Source organism: Rhinopithecus roxellana, chromosome 18 (genome assembly GCF_007565055.1).
Source record: "Rhinopithecus roxellana isolate Shanxi Qingling chromosome 18, ASM756505v1, whole genome shotgun sequence".
In the NCBI taxonomy this organism is placed as follows: Eukaryota; Metazoa; Chordata; class Mammalia; order Primates; family Cercopithecidae; genus Rhinopithecus; species Rhinopithecus roxellana.
In genome coordinates, this window is record NC_044566.1 from 51,414,462 (window position 1) to 51,435,962 (window position 21,501).

Consider the following 21,501-nt stretch of genomic DNA (forward strand, 5'->3'; position numbering starts at 1 on the left):
AGTCTCATGGCAAAGTCCTGTAACAAAAAAACCAACAGCTGTCTGAACTTGTTCCCACCCTCTTCCTACTTCCTCTACCCTCAGTTCCCATTTCTTAAAGATAACCACTTTAAATTCTTTTAGCTCACTTCTCTAGCTGCAAAAAACAAATAGGCCTCTTTTAGCTATTTCTTCTGGTAATTACCTCAGTATTCCTAAATAATAGGCAAATAGTGCTCTTCTGACCAACTATAAAGGTTATATATTTACGGCTTAATGTTGTAGATGAGAATTTTGCTCTTCCTGTATACCTTTTCCTCTTCCAAATATTTGTCTTTTGGCAAAATTAATTTTCACTGTGTTCATATAATGAACAGATAGTGTTTGACACTGAGTCCATTAGTACACAGTCCTGTGGTTTCATTTCCTAGAGTTAATAATCACCTCATTGATTTTTCATTTGCCTACTTTTCTTTGACTCTGAGTCTGCCTGCATCTTCCAAAAGCTGTGTAAAATGAAGTCACTCCAGTGTTCTCTGGAGACTCCCTGACAGAGCACTCCATCATCTTGCTCCAGTGTGGACGAGCTGCTCCCCAGGACATTGCACAGGGGTTGTCCTGGTCATCAGCAGGTGGGGAGTTCCTTTCACCTCTATTCTGTGTTGGATCCTCCCATTTCTTGGGTTCCATAGTGTCTTTTTCTCTTTGTTACTCTGTCATTTTAACAAAGCTCATCTTTAAGTGGCTTCCTGAGGAAAGATTTGTGACATGTAAGTACTTCAAGGCTTTGGAGATCTGAAAATAGCTTTATTCTAACTTTACACTTCATTGATCATTTCTTGGAAATAACTTCCCCTTAGAGCATTGAAAGTCTTTTTCATTCCTTGTATTTGTTGCTTTCAGTTTAGAGACTCATGCCTTTCAGCTCTGAAATACTTTCTTCAATAATTTCTTGCATAACATTCTCTTTATTCTTCCTGGAATTTCTATTAGTTAGATGTTAGACCTCTTGAATTTTTTTTTCCCTCATATTGTCTGTCACTTTGTTTTTTAGTTATTTTTCCTACCCTTTTTCTGATTTTAAAAAATTTATTTTTTTTAACTTTTGGGAGCTCTTTCTTGTTCTCAGAATTGTTTTCTCATAGCATCCTTTTCTTATTTTGTTGATACTTATTTCTTTTTTTTTATTGCTCAAGGATATTAATTTTAGTTTCCCTGATGTTCCCTTCTGCTTTCTGCAGTGTCTGTGTTTCTTCTGAGTTTATTTTTGTTTCATGCTTGCTTTACTTTTCTTTTTTTCTTTTTGAGACAAGGCCTTGGCCTGTTGCCCAGGCTGGAGTACAGTGGTGTGATCACAGCTCACTGCAGCTGTGACTTTCCCAGGCTCAGGTGACCCTGCCACGTCAGCACCACTCCCCCGCCCCCTGTTCCTGGTAGCTGGAACTACAGGCACTTGCCTGGCTAATTCTTGCATTTTTTTTTTTTTTTTTTTTGGTAGACACCAGGTTTCTCCACATTTCCCAAGCCGGTCTCCAACTCCTTCTTAGCTCAAGTGATCTGCCTGCCTCAGCATCCCAAAGTGTTGGGATAACAGACATGAGCCACTACACTTGGCCCATTCTTACTTTCATGTTGAAATTTCTAGGAATTCTTGTCTGTCTGTACATATTTAAGAGTCAGGTTCTAAAGCTCTGAATGCACTTATCCACATACCCACTAGTGAGTTCCACTGTAGATCAGTTAGAGCGTTAATCAGCTTTTTTATTAGGGACCTTTTCTCTTGCGAGTTTGTTTTCTCCTGAGAAGGATCTTCCAGGATACAGCTGAGAGTAAGGTCAAGGTGTCACCGTTCAATAGCAGTCGTTTACTTAATCCTCTTGTCTTCCAGCCATGTTCACACTTGCCCTCCCTTGTAACTAGTCCCAGTTCTAGAATTTTCCTGATTTAATTATCCAGAAATACACCTCCTGCCTTCTGCAGATTGAGGAAGGAGACTTGAGGATCTATTTGTTATTATAGGCTTTCTGTATTTAGCCCTAGCTCCTCAAGCCTGACTTTTGAAATACCTGGTGTCTCTATTTCTGAGCCTTTCTGGCACTTAGCAAGGCAAATTGGCCAGTTTCTGGTCAGCATGTCCCTCTACTGGGAATTAAGTGTCACCTTCCTTCCAGCTGCTAAGTCATTTATCATTCTTCCATCCACTTTTTGTCTTTAATAGATCATGTTTGGGGATTATATACTTTTATTTCAGATGGAGTTTGTGTTTCTGTGTCTTGTTCTTGTTGTAGTGTGATTTTAAAAAAAGGTGGGGGGGGGGGGTCAGGCGCAGTGGCTTATGCCTGTAATCCCAGCACTTTGGGAGGCTGAGGCAGGTGGATCCCCTGAGGTCAGGAGTTTGAGACTAGCCTGGCCAACATGGTGAAACCCCATCTCTACTAAAAATACAAAAAAATCAGCCAAGCGTAGTAGTGTATGCCTGTAGTCCCAGGTACTGGGGAGGCTGAGGCAGGAGAATCAGTTGAACCCAGGAAGCAGAGGTTGCAGTGAGCTGAGATTGTGCCATTGCACTTCAGCCTGGCCAACAGGAGCAAAACTCTGTCTCAAAACAAACGAAAAAAAAAAACAGAAACCATCTTGAAGTCAGACATCATTATGATTGCTCGTATTGTTTGTTATATGAAAAGCTAAAACAACCTAAATATCCAACAATGGGATAATTTCATACTTTCTCTTAAGTTTCCTTTACTGATTTTTATTCCATAGGAAACTGTTAAAAAAAAAAAAAAAAAAGGCTGGGCACAGTGGCTCACGCCTGTAATCCCAGCACTTTGGGAGGCCAAGGCAGGTGGATCACCTGAAGTTGGGAGTTCGAGACCAGCCTGACCAACATGAAAAAACCCCATCTCTACTAAAAATACAAAATTAGCCGGGTGTGGTGGCGCATGCCTGTATTCCCAGCTACTTGGGAGGCTGAAGCAGGAGAATCGCTTGAACCCGGGAGGTGGGGGTTGCGGTGAACTGAAATCATACCATTGCACTCCAGCCTGGGCAACAAGAGTGAAACTCTGTCTCAAAAAAAAAAAAAAAAAGAAAATAATATATGCATGAGCAAAAGAACATAAAACATTTGTAATAATAACCCAGTAACCATTGTTGGCATATATCTTTGGTATACATCCTTTCAAATTCTTTTCTGTACATATAAAAATACGCCATTTTTTTCCCAAAAAATGAGGTTATACTTTTTTTTTTCCTAGATGGAGTCTAGCTCTGTCACTCAGGTTGGCATACACTGGCCAGTGAACCTTGGTTCACTGCAACCTCTGCCTTCAGTGTTCAAGCTATTCTCCTGCATCAGCCTCCCAGGTAGCTGGGACTGCAGGCATACACCACCACACCTGGCTAATTTTTGTATTTTTAGTAGAGACATAGTTTCGCCATGTTGGCCAGGCTGGTCTCAAACTCCTGAACTCAAGTGATCCGCCCACCTCCTCCTCCCGAAGTGCTAGGATTACAGGCATGAGCCACCGTGCCCGTCCTGAGGTTATACTTTTTGTAATTTGCTATAATTTATTTCAACAATCCATAAATTGTTGGATACTTAATGTGTTTCACCTAAACCCTGTATTGTTGGATATCAATCTATATTATACATAGTCCAGAACAGTAATAATTAGCTTAAGATGAATTAAAAATTAAAATGGGTAAAAAGTTGGGTAAAAGGTGATCAAAACTGACAAAATAAACCAGAATACTTTAAAACTTAAAGGTTATAAAACCACCCTGTGTAGCCATAAATTGCTGACTTTACAAAATGTGACTTACAGAGAGTAGAACTGTGGTTATTAGAGACTAGGAAGGGTAAGGGGGAGGGGAGCATAGAGAGAGGTTGGGTAAAGGATACAGAATTACAGCTGGATAGGAGGAATTAGTTCTGGTGTTCTACAGCACTATAGCATGAATATGGTTAATAGTGATTTATTTATTGCATATTTTCAGAAAGCTAGAAGATTTTGAATGTTCACAACAAAGAAATGATAAATTTTGAGGTGATGGGTGTGCTAATTACCCTGATTTGATCATTCCACATTGTATCAAAATGCCACTCTATATCCCATAAATATGTACAATTATTACATGTCAACTAACAATAAAACGACAAGAAAGTGACTTATCATTGTGCTGCCAGACTTACCTTGGGCCAGTTATCGTTTAACCACTTAGATCTGAGTCTTTGGTTTTAAAGAGGCCTGAAGTCCTGCCCTCAGCCCTTCCCTTTAGGCAAGGAAGGCATGTCAAGACCTAACCCTTAGGAAGCCACGCAGTTATAATGAAGTGATTTCTTCAGCCTGCTTCTTCCGTATTTTGAGGATTGCCATAGTTTCAGCATCTGCTTCAAGGAAAACTCAGCCTTTCTTCCATTTCTCCCATTCTTTCTTCCATCCCAAGACCTTAGACTGGGAACTGTCCCTGCTAGAATTCAAAGTGAGAACTATAGCTTCTATTCTTCTATTTTTCTCCATGCCATGGACTCTGAAGAATCATATTTTTTTTCTAACCACTGCTTCTAGATGACTCCATTTTCCACCATTGGAAGAGTTATTCATAGGGGTATGGTTAAATGTTTATACAGGGGAATATTACCTTTCCTGGGAAAATTTATCCCAAGATAAGGATGAAGACAAATGAATATTTTGTGCATTAAAGCGGACTTTTTAGTTTATTACCAGTTAGCGAGTAAAAGATGGCCTCTATAATTCTTTGTCTTCTCTTCTCTTCTTTTCTCTCTCTCTCTTCTCTCTTTCTCTCTTTCTTTCGACTGGGTTTTGCTCTCTTGCCCAGGCTAGAGTGCAGTGGCATGATCATAGCTCACTATAACCTCGAACTCTTGGCTCAAGCCATCCTCCTACCTCAGCTCCCTGCGTAGCTTGGGACTATAGGTGCAGTTACCACGCTAGCTAATTTTTTGTATTTTTAGTAGAGACGAAATCTTGCTGTGTTACCCAGGCTGGTCTCAGAACTTCTGGCCTCAAATAATCCACCCGCCTTTGCCTCCCAAAGTGCTGGGATTGCAGGTATGAGCCACCGCACCCAGCCCTCTTCTATTATTCAATATATCTTCCCTCCCCCTACATCTTCTATTCTTAAGGGAGTACTCATTATTAAATACTCCTCTATAGAAAGTATATAATAAAATACATAATCAAGTGATTCCCTTAGTAATTACTGAGCTGGAAAGTAATAGTTTTGATCTAAAAGTTCTAACCTGAGTGACTAGATAGGAATAATACAGGTGCTTAGGCAAAAATCAGTACAGATCAGCTGACAAGAAGGGGAATGTGGAGGAGAGCTCCTGAAAGTCTGGCCGTCTTAAAATGGAAATGTTCATATTCTTTGGGGTAATAGGAAAAGGATACGAGAGTCAGGGAAACTCCAGACAAATACCTGGAAGACGAGGGCCAGTCAGTGCCCCAGTCCAACCAGATGGCCACAGTAAAGAGGTCAGGAAGTGATTAAACAGTAGAGGTGAAACCTCAGTGCCCTATTAAAAATATTAGCAGGTAGTGACTGTAGCTTATTTAGACAGGGAGAAAACATAGTTCAGAGAATAGAATTTTATAGAAATTCTTTAAATCTCCAGCAAAATATTTACCACTGTATCGGTGCAGATAGGCCAAGCTAATGGGGCTTTTGGTTTTTAGTTTTTGTGATTCAGAAAGAAAACCCCTTTCTCCTCTAATGTACTGAGGAGCAGGATTAGACATGGACCTCAGAGTGGTAGCTACGAAGTTAAGAACAACACAGCCTCAAGAAGTGATCGTTTCAGGTCAGGGCTGGATTTGGACCAGTAACTGGACTACACAGTGGGCCAAACCCACCCAAATGCAGAAGGTGGCCAGCCAAAACTTGTGTGTGGTTAGATGTATTGATTAGCTGGACCCCAGAACTCAGACTATGCAGAACAAGTTAGAAATTTAGAACTTGGACAACTCAGAAACATTCACTATACATTCTTCTTTTTAAAGACTCTGAGTAGCATCTTTTCATTGGCTTTTTTTCTGTAAAGGTTTTTTTGTTTTTGTTTTGTTTTTTTTTTTTTGATGGAGTCTCACTCTATCACCAGGCTGGAGTGCAGTGGTGTAATCTCGGCTCACTGCAACCTCCGCCTCCCAGGTTCAAGCGATTCTCCTGCCTCAGCCTCCCAAGTAGCTGGGACTACAGGTGCCCGCCACCACACCTGGCTAATTTTTTATATTTTTAGTAGAGATGGGATTTCACCATGTTAGGATGGTCTCCATCTCCTGACCTCGTGGTCTGCCCGTGTGGGCCTCCCAAAATGCTTGGATTACAGGTGTGAGCCATCGTGCCTGGCCATTATAAAGGTATTTTTAAAACCTCAGCTCTGTGTATATTTGTGACTGAAAGGGGAAGAGGCTAGTTCTTGAGTTGGACAGAGAATAGAGCAGCACAGTGTACGGAGCAGCAGTAGTTTGCTGTTTGTTGAGCTGCAGAAATGCCTGGATGAGCTAGGAGGAAGAGGCCAAGCTCGGGGACTGAAAGGATAGGTAAACATCTGTAGATGCTGCTGCTTTCTGGGTGCCCATACGGAGTTCTCATTTACATATCAGAATCTAAAGAGCCAACTACAGCTATAATCATAATGCAGCTAGTTTCTGAAGTGTGCTAAACCTAAAATGTTTTTATCTTTTGTGATATTTTCCTGATTAACCTGTCTCATTTAACTGTTCCTTGGTTCTATCTTAATTTGGTGGAAGCTACAGTTTACCTTCTGATCCTTGTCATTTTTCAGGGCTGGTAGTAGAATGCCAACAAGAAAGATCACAGATAAAAAATAAAGAAATAGCTTTTCGTGTGTTGAGAGCTAGACTCTACCAGCAGATTATTGAGAAAGACAAGTGTCAGCAACAACGTGCTAGAAAACTGCAGGTAAAATTTACTTGGTGTAATAATTTAGTGACTATTTAAAGAAAAGTCACTTTCTGTAGAGAATGCAGTGTTTGTTCTTGCTTAAATGGGAATGTTTTAGAGCATAGAGAAATGCGCTCCTCTGTACATAAGCAGTAACTCAATGCAAATGAACGGATGGGTTATGGCTGAACTTGGGCACACCAGTTTGCAAGTTAGTAAATGAAAGATGTATAAACTAAAAAGTATTTCCTAGTTCTTTCCCTCTTGTGTTTATATCATTACTGTCTTAAGAGGAAAATGGTTTAAAAGACAAAATAATTCTTTGAGAATTAAGAACGTTTTTGATTTTTAAAAATTAAAACCTATGCTTATAACTCTATGTGAGATCAAATACAAATGGCACTGCAAAAAACTGGGAACAGTGAATCCTACTGATGGAGACTACGGATAAGGGGTAGAAAGGAAATTTATTTTTCATTATATATCGTTTGGTACTTTTTGAATTTTGTACTATGTATGGTATAGTGTTACTTATTTAAATAGATAGACAGATGAATTCTAAGCAAAATGAATAAATGTCATTATTATAAGTAAACCAAATATATAATTTAAATTCCTTTTTTTTTTTTTTTTGTGACGGAGTCTCGCTGTGTCGTCAGGCTGGAGTGCAGTGGCGTAATCTCAGCTCATTGCAACCTCTACCTCCCGAGTTCAAGCGATTCTCCTGCCTCAGCCTCCTGAGTGGCTGGGATTACAGGCACATGCTACTACACCTGGCTATGCTGCAGTAATTTAAATTTGGAAGATTTTGTGGCCTTTTAGGATAATGAATTGTCTAAACCTAAGCATTATACTTTTCATCTCAATGTGTCCTAGCTTTTTCACACTTTGGTGCTTCTGGCTTTCTTTACCTACGTGCTAACTTGCAGGTAGTAAAAGTGACAGGATAAATAATATTAACACTGTTAGTGGTAATCCCCGATTGTAGAGCATTATCAGTGTATGCACTAGCCGACAGGAATGCTCATTTACAAACCATAACTTATTTTTGTTTTTAACAAGCAAACAATATACCCTGAGTACACACCATTACTTCTTGGCAAATAAGTGATAACATAAATACTATGAACTTTGCTACATTTGAATTTTAAAAAGACATTTGGATTTACTTGCTGTTTAACATTTTGGCACCAGAGGTTCCACAAAGTAATTTTTTTTTTTTTTTTTTTTTTTTTTTTTTTTTTTTGAGACAGATTCTCTGTCTGTGACTCAGGCTAGAGTGCAGTGGCACGATCTTGGCTCACTGCAACCTCTGCCTCCCGGGTTCAAGCGATTCTTGTGCCTCAGCTTCCCGAGTGGCTGGGATTACAGCCACCATGCCTGGCTCATTTTTGTATTTTTTGTAGAGATGGGTTTTTGTCATGTTGGTCAGGCTGGTGTCGAACTCCTGGCCTCATGTGATCTGCCCACTTGAGCCTCCTGAAGTGCTGAGATTACAGGTGTGAGCCACTGCGCCCAGTCCACAAAGTAATTTTTAAAACAGGTGTTCAAGATTGGCTTTATACAAATTGTTCATGTATGTCTTCTTCAGTAGTCTGATTGACGAGCCAAAAAAGACGTCACTGCCTCTTGAATAACTTATCCATCTACCTGAAATGTTTTAATAGGGATTTCTAAGGCTTAGAAGTTTTTTTCTTCGATCAAGATATACACTTGGCTTTTATACAGAAGGCATTATGCCACATTCCCAATCCTGGGTCCACTGATCACCTAACAAACTTTCATAGATGCCCAGGCCCCACCCCAGAAATTCTGATGTATCTGATCTGGTGCTTTGGGAGAGTGGTTTCCAAACTTGGCTGATTGTCAGAAGAGATGATCTGGGAATGTTTTCAAAATACATAATTCTGATCCATTATATCTGAGGTTGGGCTTAGGAATCCATAATTTTAAAAAATTCTTCTAATGGTCAGGAGTTTAGTTTCATATCGCTTGCCTTAGGGTTTAAGACAATAACTTATAGAAATATCTTCTTTTATTTCAAAAAGGGAAAGCATTTGAGACAGGGTGTTGTGTATATCGGGTGTTGGGGAGGTGGAGGAGATGAGCAAACCAGGAAGAATGCAAATAACTGTAGCATGACACAAACTGTGGTGTGCCATGAAGAACATTCCAAGTACAATGGGTTTCAGAGGAAGAAGAGAACATATTTCAATTGCTGGGACCAGAAAGGCAGAAATGGTAGGAGAGTGTTAGGGAAGTGCATCCCTTGAGATGATGTTTTATAGCACAGATAACAGACACACACATAATAATGACATAGTATTATTAGTGGCATTATGGAGATTCACATAATTTTCAGAAATAACATTGGGAAGATTGTCACGTTACAAAGTACCTTGAATGCTGAGTTGAGTTGTGTCTGCTCAGTAGACAAGAAGGAACCAAAGAAAATTTATCAGAAAACTGTACTGTAGGAAGACTAAGCAGAGCAGCACAAAGTGAGCAGAAAAATGGGAGATGAATCAGGAGATGTTTGCAGAATTGTAGGTGAAAGTAATGAGTCCAGGAGTGGTAGTAGAAATGGAAAGGGCAGGATATAATAAGAGACCCATAAAACCCATTGGAAATGGGCGGCTGGAGAATGGGATGAATTGAAGATGGTCTGTCCCCCCGTGTGCATCTGTATCAAAGCCTGGCATAGTAAACTCAAACCCACAAAATGTTTGATAAATTGCAGAATGTCAGAATTTTCTACTTGGATAAAAGGGAATACATGGTGCTGTCATTTATAGAAACCAGGAGGAGAAACTGATTGGAGGGGAAAGATGATTAATTTGATTTTAAGTATTTTGAGTTTGAAATATCAAAGAAACATTCCTTCTTATTCTATAACTGAGCTCTACAAACCTGTAGTGGTAAACATTAAGTTCTGCCCATTCTTGTTCTTTGTCATTTTGTATATATGACTTTTAGAAAATATCTAAATTGTTGAAATAGTCATTTGCCAAGTACTTTTTCCATTGTAATGAAGACATTTGTAAAGGTAAAATATAAATTGCTTTTTGTTATGGCACAGGTGGGAACAAGAGCCCAGTCAGAGCGAATTCGGACATATAATTTCACCCAGGATAGAGTCAGTGACCACAGGATAGCATATGAAGTTCGTGATATTAAGGTAATACTACTGAGTATGCTTTGTGTACCTTTGATTTCAGAAGAAAACATAGTCAAATTTTAGAACCTATATGTAGATATTACCAAGTATATCTAAAATATTTCCAAGTTATTTAAATCATTAAGCCACCCAAAAATTTACAAACACTTTTATTAGTTTGCTGGTTAAAAAAATAATGATCTTTATGCCATTTTGAAACAATGATCTTTTCTAAATTCCAAATTCTTCGTTATGCAATCACAATGTATGAACATATATTCAGTCTGCATATATACATGGGTATTGGTTTTCTATTGCCAGGTAACAAATTACCACAAATATAGCAACTTAAAGCAGTACCCATGATTAAAGTATCTCATGATTTCTGTAGGTCAGAAATCCAGGAACAACTGAGCTTAGTTATCTTCTCAGAATCTCACAAGGCTGAAATCAAGGCATGGCCAGGCTCCATACTCTTCTGGAGCTTGAGGTCCTCTTCCAAGGTTACGTGGTTGCCAGCAGAATGCCATTGCCTTGGATTGTAGGACTGAAGTCCCCATTCCTTTGCTGGCAGGCAGCGGGAGGCTGCTTTTCAGTGCCTAAATGCTGTTGGAAGTTGTTTCCCAGTGGTTCCCTCCAGAGACTCTCTCCCACTTTGAATTTCTTCTTGCAGGAATGACTCAGGCCTTTTTAAGGGCTCACCCGTTTAGGTCAAGCTGACCTGGATAATGTTCCTTTTGATTAACTCACAGTCAACTGCTTCGTCACCTAGGCACTAGAATGATAGATACTCTGTCATTTTCACAGGTCCTGTCTGCGCTGAGAGGGAGTTATTCACAGTGTGTACACCAGGGGGCATCTTAGAATTCTCCCTACCACAATGTGTCTTCATTAGATTGAGGTGTTACAGTTAGACTGTTGGGGAAAAGACTCGGTCAAGATTGTTCGAACATTAACCTGTCTAAATCGCATCTAGCAAAGACCACTGACACAAATATATAAATATATTAATGATGAAGCACAGGAAAATGTCTGTTTTGTTGCCACTGAAGGAGAAAGTGAACTGGTCCCATAAAGGAATATGTGGCAAAGGCAGCAGACAGAAAGCTTTGATCTTTTTCCTTGGTGCCGTGTGATACCTAAGGTTTCTTTCACTTGGCTCTGTCCCATTCTATACTCAAAATCAAAGTCCTAGTTTTACAAGAGAAATATACCTTGTAAAAAAGTTCTGGTTTTACAAGGTTACTATGTTTATCAATTTCTGTATGTCTTATGCCACAACCTCCGTCAGGATCCTCAGCAGGATAAGGCTGTCTTACATAGGAACATAGTAGTCATGTTGAAAAGGAGGAAAATATTTGCTAATTTCCCTTTCCTCAGGAAACACACAGTATTAACCAAACATGTTTGGCCATATTGTTCTAATTACACCATGTTCTTTCAGTTGTTTTTCTGGTAGTGGTGACATTTTTTTGGAGATAGCCACATTCTTATGACCAGTAATATCTTTTAGATGGGCCCATAGGTGCATAGTATAGTATTCGGTTGTGAAACAAAGGGAAGATAACTAACTGGCTTCTGTAGTTATAAAATATCTGACTTTGGCCTAAATAATGATATATCACTAACCAAACTAGTGTGCCAGACTCAGAAGTCAAAAGGAAAATAACACTGGTAAGCTCTAATAATCACTAACTAGTCTATTGGAAGGAAAGAAGACATTCTATAGTAGTGAAAGGAAGAAAGTTCGAAAACAGCATGAAAAAAGGTAGCTATAGTAAAACATTAAAATCTGTGTGAAGGACAGTAAAGAGACTATAGACAGTAAAGAGTGAATAATTGGCTGGGCGCGGTGGCTCACGCCTGTAATCCCAGCACTTTGGGAGGCCGACACGGGCAGATCACGAGGTCAGGAGATCGAGACCATCCTGGCTAACATGGTGAAACCCCGTCTCTACTAAAAATACAAAAAAAAAAAAAAAAAAATTAGCCAGGCATGGTGGCGGGCACCTGTAGTCCCGCTACTCGAGAGGCTGAGGCAGGAGAATGGCGTGAACCCAGGAGGCAGAGCTTGCAGTGAGCCGAGATTGCGCCACTGCGCTCCAGCCTGGGCGACAGAGTAAAACTCTGTCTCAAAAAAAAAAAAGAGTGAATAATTTAGGAACCAAATCATAGATGAAGCTGGGAAAGTGATAAGGATCTTAACCCCAGGGCAACAGCTGTTGGACAAATGGAAGGGGTAGATAGGAAAGAATGTGAGCATCTTTGGAATTTTTGCCTAGCTCTCCTCCCCTATTCTAGAACTTGCCCTTTGTACCACATCCACAGTTTTTGACGGAGCTGCTGCATTCTTAAATGATCATGATCCTGACCCAGGACAAAAGTGGATTTTTTTGGAGTGGACACCTAAATAAGTCCCAGCCCGTGAGTTTCTTCCCAGGATTTTAAAATCAGAGAGGGAGAGGATTATTCTCTCTCTTGGTGGCTGAAACTGTAATATATAAAGCATATAAGAGGTTGGAAGCCACATTTTCAGCCACCAAGAGAAAGCATCTTCAGTGAGAAAAGAATGAAATTGATATACAGAGAAAAGCAAAAATGAGAAATAGAAAGAACCCTGATGATATGAGTCCCTACATTTATTTATTCCCAAAGCTCAGTCTCATTCCGCAGGTGGTAGTCGTGACCCTGCACATTCCACATTCCTATCCTTGGGTTCTGTGAGATCACCTGGTATTCTCATTATGACTTCCTCTGTAGGTAACTTTCTTACTTTTATTTATCTAGCTAATAAGCATAGACTACCATATAATGTATTGTTTCACAGTTTTATTCTGTTTCTCAATGTCCTTATGCAGATTTCTTCACATCAGCCTTAACTCCTGCTCTATATTCCAGTTACATTGGAAATTTCCCCTGGCCTTAGAGATTTAAATGTACTTTGTTTTCCTGTTTTGTTTGCTTGTTTGTTTTTGCGACAGATTGTCACTCTGTTGCCCAGGCTGGAGTGCAGTGGTGCAATCTCTGCAGCCTCTGCTTCCTGGTTACAAGCGATTCTCCTGCCTCAGCCTCCTGAGTAGCTGGGATTATAGGTGTGTACCACCATGCATGGCTAATTTTTCTGTATTTTTAGTAGAGAAGGAGTTTCACCATGTTAGCCATTCTAGTCTCGAACTCCTGGCCTCAAGTGATCCACCCGCCTTGGCCTCCGAAAGTGCTGGTTTACAGGTTGAACCACCACGCCCAGCAGTTTTCCTGTCCTAATACTCATTCTTTTTTTTTTTTTTTTTTTTTTGAGACAGTTTCCCTCTTGTTGCCGAGGCTAGAGTGCAGTGGCGTGATCTCAGCTCACTGCAACCTCCACCTCCCGGGTGAAAGCAATTCTCCTGCCTCAGCCTCCCAAATAGCTGGGATTACGGGCATGCACCACCATGCCTGGCTAATTTTGTATTTTTAGTAGAAATGGGGTTTCTGTATGTTGGTCAGGCTGGTCTTGAACTCCCAACCTCAGGTGATCCGCCTGCCTCGGCCTCCCAAAGTGCTGGGATTAGAGGCGTGAGCCACCACACCCAGCGTCTAACACTCATTCTTTTGATGGAAATGCCCTGCTCATTTCTATTCGGGAAAATACTATTCTCTTTGTAAAACCAAATTCAAAACTTTCTGGCTTCCTGAATCTTTCCCTGATGCCACCTTCCTGTCAAAATTCATGGCTCCTTACAATCCTTCCTTTCTTCTCCTTCATTTTTTAATTTCTTGTATTGTTTTGTGATGCTTATGTATTTGTCTAGCTGTTCTACTTAGCCTCTGAAAGTTAGGAACTATGACTCATTCATCTTTGACCTTTGTATCTCTTGCACTCTGGTTAATCCAGTTGAATCTGATGTGTTTGACTCTCAGTAGAGGGATAATCCTTTTTACATCAGTTCCAAAGATGATTACCTTGGCAATACTGTAATTGAGCACCAGGTACACTTTTTTTTCTTTTTTTTTTTTAAGATGGAGTCTTGCTCCGTCACCCAGGCTGGAGTGCAGTGGTGCGATCTCTGCTCCCTGCAACCTCTGCTTCCCGGGTTCAAACAATTCTCTGGCCTCAGCCTCCTGAGTAGCTGGTACTATAGGCGCCCACCACCACGCCTGGCTAATTTTTGTATTTTTCATAGAGACGGGGTTTCACCATGTTGGCCAGGCTGGTCTCAATCTCCTGACCTCAGGTGATCTGCCCACGTCAGCCTCGCAAAGTGCTGGGATTACAGGCATGAACCACTGTGCCTGGCCTAGTCACACTGATTTTAAAAGCAATTTCATATTATGCTGAAAATGATATAAACCTTAATTTTAAAGTTATATCATAATGCTTTTTGCTTTCTGTTTAATTTCAGGGTGTTTGAGGTTTTACTATGTGCTAGTATTCTGGGGGATACAGAATTAGTAAGATATATTCTTTACCTTAATTTGAGAGATATGTGTCTACACTTACCTAAAGTTCAACTTTAAGACCATTCAGGAAAGACTTAACTATAAGATTAGTTCATAACTGTATCAAAACTTTAAATGTTTTGTGTTCCAGATGCCAACATTAAAGTATTTTCATTAAAGCCAGTGTCTAAATTCCAAGCATTTCTAAAATGGCAATGTACAAATTCATTAATCCCAACAGCTAGACTACACAGAATTTCTGTTATACAGGAAAAGTTCTTGAAGTCATTAATTTAGTCATTTTTCAGAGAACTGTAGAGAAGACTTCAGGGAAGTCAACTGAAAACAGTTTTCACCCAGTGGAGTTATTTAGTGGTAAACAGGAAAATTTTTTTTCTCAACTTTTTATTTCAAAATTTTTCTTTTTTTTTTTTTTTTTTTTTTTTGAGACGGAGTCTTACTCTGTCGCCCAGGCTGGAGTGCAGTGGCCAGATCTCAGCTCACTGCAAGCTCTGCCTCCCGGGTTCACGCCATTCTCCTGCCTCAGCCTCCCGAGTAGCTGGGACTACAGGCGCCCACCACCTCGCCCGGCTAGTTTTTTGTATTTTTTAGTAGAGATGGGGTTTCACAGTGTTAGCCAGGATGGTCTCGATCTCCTGACCTCGTGATCCGCCTGTCTCGGCCTCCCAAAGTGCTGGGATTACAGGCTTGAGCCACCGCGCCCGGCCTCAAAATTTTTCAAGTTTACATAATGTTTAAAGATTGGGTCAGCTGGGCACAGTGGCTCACACCTGCAATCCCAGCACTTTGAGAGGCAGAGGTGGGAGGATCGCTTGAACTCAGGAGACCATCCTGGGCAACATGGCAAAATCCTATCTCTACAAAAAATACAAAAAAAAAAAAAAATTTTAGTTGGGCGTGTAGCATGTGCCTGTAGTCCCAGCTACCCAGGAAGCTAAGGTGGGAGGATTACTTGAGCCCAGGAGGCAGAGGTTTCAGTGAGCCGAGATCACACCACTACACTCCAGCCTAGGCGACACAGCAAGAGCCGGTCTCAAAAAAAAAAGATTAAGTCGGTCAACACAATACAGACTATACCTAGATTCAACAGTTGTTAATATTTTACTGTGTTTTTCCTTCTCTTTCCCCCACCATCTCTGTCTCTATAAACCCATGTTGCTCTTGAACCATTTGAAAGCAAATTGCAGACCTCAAAGACACTTCACCCCTCAATATTTCAACAAAAATATTTTTCAGTTACACAGAACTTCTAGATCACCATGTTTTTGGTTTAAAAATAAAAAACTGTCATAAACCACTTACAGATGAAATAATCTAAACTTAGAGGATTAGCCGAAGGGTAAGCTGGAATAGTCAAGGGAGGCTTCCTCTCAGCCTCCCCAGAGGAGCTGGCAAGGAGCAGTATGCGCATTAATGCACAAAATGCTTGTGGAACAAAATGCTTGTGGAATTGAGACCTTTCAGTCTTTTTCCTTTGGGAAATAACATAATGTGAGTGAAAAGGGTAGAATTTTCAGGACAAGAATAAAAGCAATTGTTTTTAGGGTACAATAAGAGAAAGAATTCAGCAAACCTATTCTCCCAAAGATGGTTAGAGAGCCTAGAATGGTGTTGTCATAAAAGCCAATCAATGGAATTTTAAAGGGAGGGAGGTGGTCAATTTCAAAAGTCCATCTAGATATCTTTGTTTTGTTGTCTTTGGAGTTGTTAGGAAAATCCAAATCTCAGAAGATTTATTTTAAAATAAAATGCGAACTGAATTCTTCTACAGAATGGGGATCTTCCCAAGTTAGCAATTGTGTTCATTGTATTGTAGAACATCAGTAGTGCTTTATTGTTATTAAATAATGACTGCAAAGAAATGAAATAAACACTGAAGTCTTTGCTTATATTTCTAATCATCATAATAGCTCTCTCTTAATAGCTCTCTCTTTTCCAGGTTTCATAATAGCTCTCTCTTTTACCAGGAATTTTTGTGTGGTGGGAAGGGCCTGGATCAGCTAATTCAGAGACTGCTTCAATCAGCAGATGAAGAAGCCATTGTTGAACTTTTGGATGAACACCTTAAATCAGCAAAATAAATACTGACTTATTATTATTTATGATTATATAAATGAAATGGACCTATATCAAGAGGCAGACTGAGGTTTGGAAATCTTGATGAATATTTGTAAATTACAGCTATAAGAACACATTACACATAAATATATGTTTTTTAATGAATCGAAGTCACATTTCCTAACCTAAGGATTTATTTTAGGTTTCCTGTAAAGTACAATCCAACTCATCAAGTAGAAAATAAGCATGCATCACTGAAAAGAGAAAGTATTGAGAATTGATTGTGTGATTTAGGACAGGTCACTTGTTCTCTTTATACGCCTTTTTCCCCCTGCCATCTATGAATTAATTTAAATATATTTTTCATCTACTACTTCAGGAAAATATGGTAAAATTTAGTGAAATATGAATGACAGGCTTACTTCTAAACCTTTTATTTAAAGACAAAATACTTTGGCCGACAGTGGTTGCTTATGCCTGTAATCCCAGCGCTTTGAAGGGCCAAAAGGGGAAGATTTCTTGAGGCAAGAATTTGATACTAGCCTGGGCAAAATAGACCCCATGTCTACAAAAAAATTCAAAACATAAAGAAAAAACATAATACTGTTAATCATGTTAAAGTTAAGACTTAGACTTCAACTTTTTTTTTTTTTTTTTTTGAGACGGAGTCTCGCTCTGTCGCCCAGGCTGGAGTGCAGTAGCGCGATCTCGGCTCACTGCAAGCTCCGCCTCCCGGGTTTACGCCATTCTCCTGCCTCAGCCACCCTAGTAGCTGGGACTACAGGCGCCCGCCACCTCGCCCGGCTAGTTTTTTTTTCGTATTTTTGGTAGAGATGGGGTTTCACCGTGTTAGCCAGGATGGTCTCGATCTTCTGACCTCGTGATCCGCCCGTCTCGGCCTCCCAAAGTGCTGGGATTACAGACTTGAGCCACCACGCCCGGCCGACTTCAACTTTTAAATAAAAATTATGAAGAATATGAGTCACTCAATAGCAATGGGCATCTAGGTGCAGACTGTAAAGCTCTTTGATTGCTGTATGAATTCCACACTATATAAACAATAAGCTGATATTTTAAATAGACTCTCTGCTTGACTTCCATTTCTTTTTTTTTTTTTTTACTCCTGGCAAGCTGGAGTAAAAATGTTACTGTTTGCTGGCTTAACTTAATGAGCATCAACAGACGTGGTGTAATATGAGTAATACACTGAGATCAGTTTTGTGCAGCATTATATAAAACCCAGTCCTTATGTTAAAGAGCTTGCAGTTGACTGAAGGATTTAAACATGTAAATCACCAACTAATACAAAGTGGCATGATGTATTTAGTAATTGTTCCGAAGAAGTTTCAAGTTAAAAAGAGAGTAATGGCTGGGCATGGTGGCTCATGCCTGTAATCCCAGCACTTTGGGAGGGAGGCAGGTAGATCACCTGAGGTCAGGAGTTCAAGACCAGCCTAGTCAACATGGTGAAACCCCATCTATACAAAAATACAAAAATTAGCTAGGCATGGTGGCAGGTGCCTGTAATCCCAGCTAATCAGGAGGCTGAAGCAGGAGAATCACTTGAACCCAGGAGGCGGAGGTTGCAGTGAGCTGAAATCGTGCCATTGCACTCCTGCCTGGGCAACAGACCAAGACTCCATCTCAAAAAATTAAAAAAAAATAAAATAAAAAGGAATTATTATTTTAGATACCCCTTACAGAAGAATTTATATGCCAAGAAAGACTAGAGTTTTAAGGCCAGTGGAATTGTTTGGATGTACACATTAGAGAGAAATGTTTTCCCTACTTTTTATTTTGAAAATATTCAAGCATAATGAAAAGTCTAAAATAAATAAATTATTTATTTATTTTTGAGATGGAGTCTCGCTCTGTCGCCCAGGCTGGAGGGCAGTGGCACAATCTCGGCTCACTGCAACCTCCGCCTCCCAGGTTTAAGAAATTCTCTGCACCAGGCACGGTGGCTCACACCTGTAATCCCAGCACTTTTGGGAGGCTGAGGCGGGTGGCTCACGAAGTCAGGAGATCGAGACTATCCTGGCTAACAGATGAAACCCCATCTCTACTAAAAAAAAAATACAAAAAGTCAGCCGGGTGTGGCGGCACACACCTGTAGTCCCAGCTACTAGGGAGGCTGAGGCAGGAGAATCACTTGAACCTGGGAGGCAGAGGTTGCAGTGAGCCAGATCACGCCACTGTACTCCAGCCTGAGAGACAGAGCAAGACTCCGTCTCAAAAAAAAGAAGAAAAAAATTCTCTGCCTCAGCCTCCCGAATAGCCGGGATTACAGGCGTGTGCCACCACACCCAGTTAATTTTGTATTTTTAGTAGAGATGAGGTTTCACCATCTTGGCCAGGCTGGTCTTGAACTCCTGACCTTGTGATTCACCCACCTCAACCTCCCAGAGTGCTGGGATTACAGGTGTGAGCCACCACGCCCAGCCAAATTATTTTTTTAGAGCTAAAGTGTCACTCTTGCCCAGGCTGGAGTGCAGTGGCATGATCATAGCTCACTGCAACCTTGAACTTCTGAGCTCAAGCAATCCTCCCACCTTAGCTTCCCAACTAGCTGGGACTACAGGTAGGCACCATCATGCCCAGATAATTTTTTATTGTTGTAGAGTCTTGCTACGTTACGCAGGCTGGTCTTGAACTCTTGGCCTTAAGTGATCCTCCTGCCTCAGCCTTTCTTTTTTTTTTTTTTTTTTTTTTTTTTTTTTGAGACGGAGTCTTGCTCTGTTGCCCAGGCTGGAGCGCAGTGGCCAGATCTCAGCTCACTGCAAGCTCCGCCTCCCGGGTTTACACCATTCTCCTGCCTCAGCCTCCCGAGTAGCTGGGACTACAGGCACCCGCCACCTCGCCCGGCTAGTTTTTTTGTATTTTTTAGTAGAGACGGGGTTTCACTGTATTAGCCAGGATGGTCTCGATCTCCTGACCTCGTGATCCGCCCGTCTCGGCCTCCCAAAGTGCTGGGATTACAGGCTTGAGCCACCGCGCCCGGCCTGCCTCAGCCTTTCAAAGTGCTGGGATTACACATGTGAGCCTTTGTGCCCAGCCACAATAAGTTTTAAGAAATAGTTCAATCAGGAGAGGCCTGAGCAAGATGGCTGAATGTAGAAGCCTTTACCAATCACCCCCCAACGCAGCAACACTGATTTAACAACTATTTACACATACAAAAAGCAACTTTATAAGAACCAAAAATCAGGTAAGCAATCACGGTACCTGATTTTAACTTCATACCACTGAAAGAAGGTAGGAAAGGTGGTCTTGAATTGGTAACACTGCTCCTCCCCTGTTCCCCTAGCAGCAGCAGGTGCTGTGCCCTCGAGAGACGGAAAGCACAGCAACTATGGGACCCTGCGTTGAACTCAGTGCTGCCTGGTCACAGCAGAAAGCAAAACTGAGTTCAACTCAGCAGATGCCCATCCACAGAGGGAGCATCTAGACCAGCCCTAGCCAGAGGGGAATTGTCCATCCCAGCAGTCAGAACTTGAGTTTCAGCAAGCCTCAACACTGTGGGCTAAAGTGTTCTAAGGTCCTAAATAAAATTGAAAGGCAGTCTAGGCCACAAGGACTGCAGTTCCTAGGTAAATCCTTCTTCTGTGCTGAGTGCAGAGCCAGTGGACATGGGACACCAGTTGGGTGGCTAAGGAAGTGCTTGTGCCACCCCTCTCCCAACCCCAGGCAGTGCAGCTCACAGCAGCAAAAGTGATTCCTTCCTTCTGCTTGAGGAGAGGAGAGGGAAGAGTAAGGACTTTGTCTTGCATCTTGGATACCAGCTCAACCACAATAGGACAGGGCACCTGGCAGAATTGTGAGGCCCCCATCCCAGGCCCTAGCTCTCAGACAACATTTCTAGACACACCCTGGGCCAGAAAGGAACCCTCTGCCTGGAAGGGAGGTACTCAGTCTTGCAGGTTTCATCACCTTCCGACTAAAGAGCCCATGGGCCCTGAGTAGCCAACAGTGACTCACAGGCAGTATGCTGTGGGTCTTGAGTGAGACTCAGACATGCCAGCTTCAGGTATCAGCTTGGCCATAGTGGTGTAGAGCACCAACGGGCTCTTGGGGTCGCCACGTCCAGGCTCTTTGATAACATTTCTGGACATGCACTGTGCCAGAGGGGAGTTCACTACCCTGAAGGGTGAGTTCCAGGCCTGGCAACATTTGTCACAGCTGACTGAAGAGCCCTTGGGCCTTACGTGAACATTGGTGGTGGTCTGACAGAACTCGCCATGGGTCAGTGGTGGTGGTGGCCACAGGGAGAGGCCCCTCTGCTTGTGGAAAGGGGAGGGAAGAGTGTGAAGGATTTTGTCTTGTGATTTGGGTGCCAGCTTTAGTCACAGTAGAATAAGACACAAGGTAGATTTGTAAGATTTTTACTGCAATCCCTGGTTCCCAGACAGCATCTCTGGACCTGCCTGGGGCCTGGGAGAATTCACCATCCTGAAGAGAAGGACATAAGCCTGGCTGGCTTCACCACCTGCTTATTGTAGAGCCTTACGGCCTGTGCAAACATAGGCAGTAGCCAGGTGGTGGTTACAATGGGCTTTGGGCAAGACCCAGTGCCATGCTGGTTTCAAGTCTGCCTCAGGGCAGTTCCACTGGTGGTGGCCACAGGGGTGTTTGCATCACCTCAGTTCCAGGCAGCTCAGCACAGAGAGACTTTGTTTGGGAGAAAATAAGAAAGAAAACAAGAGTTTCTGCCTGGTAATCCAGAGAATTCTTCCTAATCTTATCCAAGACCACCAAGGTGGGACCTCTATGAGTCTGCAAGAACCATAGCATTACTGAGCTTGGGGCAGGCACAGATTGCAAAGCCCAGATTGCAAAGACTATAATAAATTCCTAACTCTTTATTGCCCAAACATCTACAAGCATCAACACCAGCCAGGAAAACATGACCTCAACAAATGAACTAAATAAGGCACCAG

General features: G+C 41.5%; 1 protein-coding gene across 7 annotated transcripts in view; it reads left to right on the forward strand.

Moving 5' to 3' along the window:
* The window catches only part of MTRF1 (mitochondrial translation release factor 1), a 48,783-nt gene extending 31,480 nt beyond the window's left edge, over positions 1-17,303 (forward strand). For 2 of the 7 annotated variants that reach the window (XM_030921985.1, XM_030921988.1), the window contains 3 exons: positions 6,791-6,927; positions 9,989-10,087; positions 16,474-17,303. In XM_030921985.1, coding sequence (XP_030777845.1) covers positions 6,791-6,927; positions 9,989-10,087; positions 16,474-16,587 — 350 coding nt within the window. In that variant the 3' untranslated portion in view covers positions 16,588-17,303. Of the gene's footprint in view, positions 1-6,790; positions 6,928-9,988; positions 10,088-10,873; positions 11,911-16,445 lie in introns of those variants that run through there. The other 5 variants (XM_030921983.1, XM_030921987.1, XM_010374510.2 and 2 more) reach the window with 4 other exon arrangements.
* Positions 17,304-21,501: the final 4,198 nt, after the last annotated feature.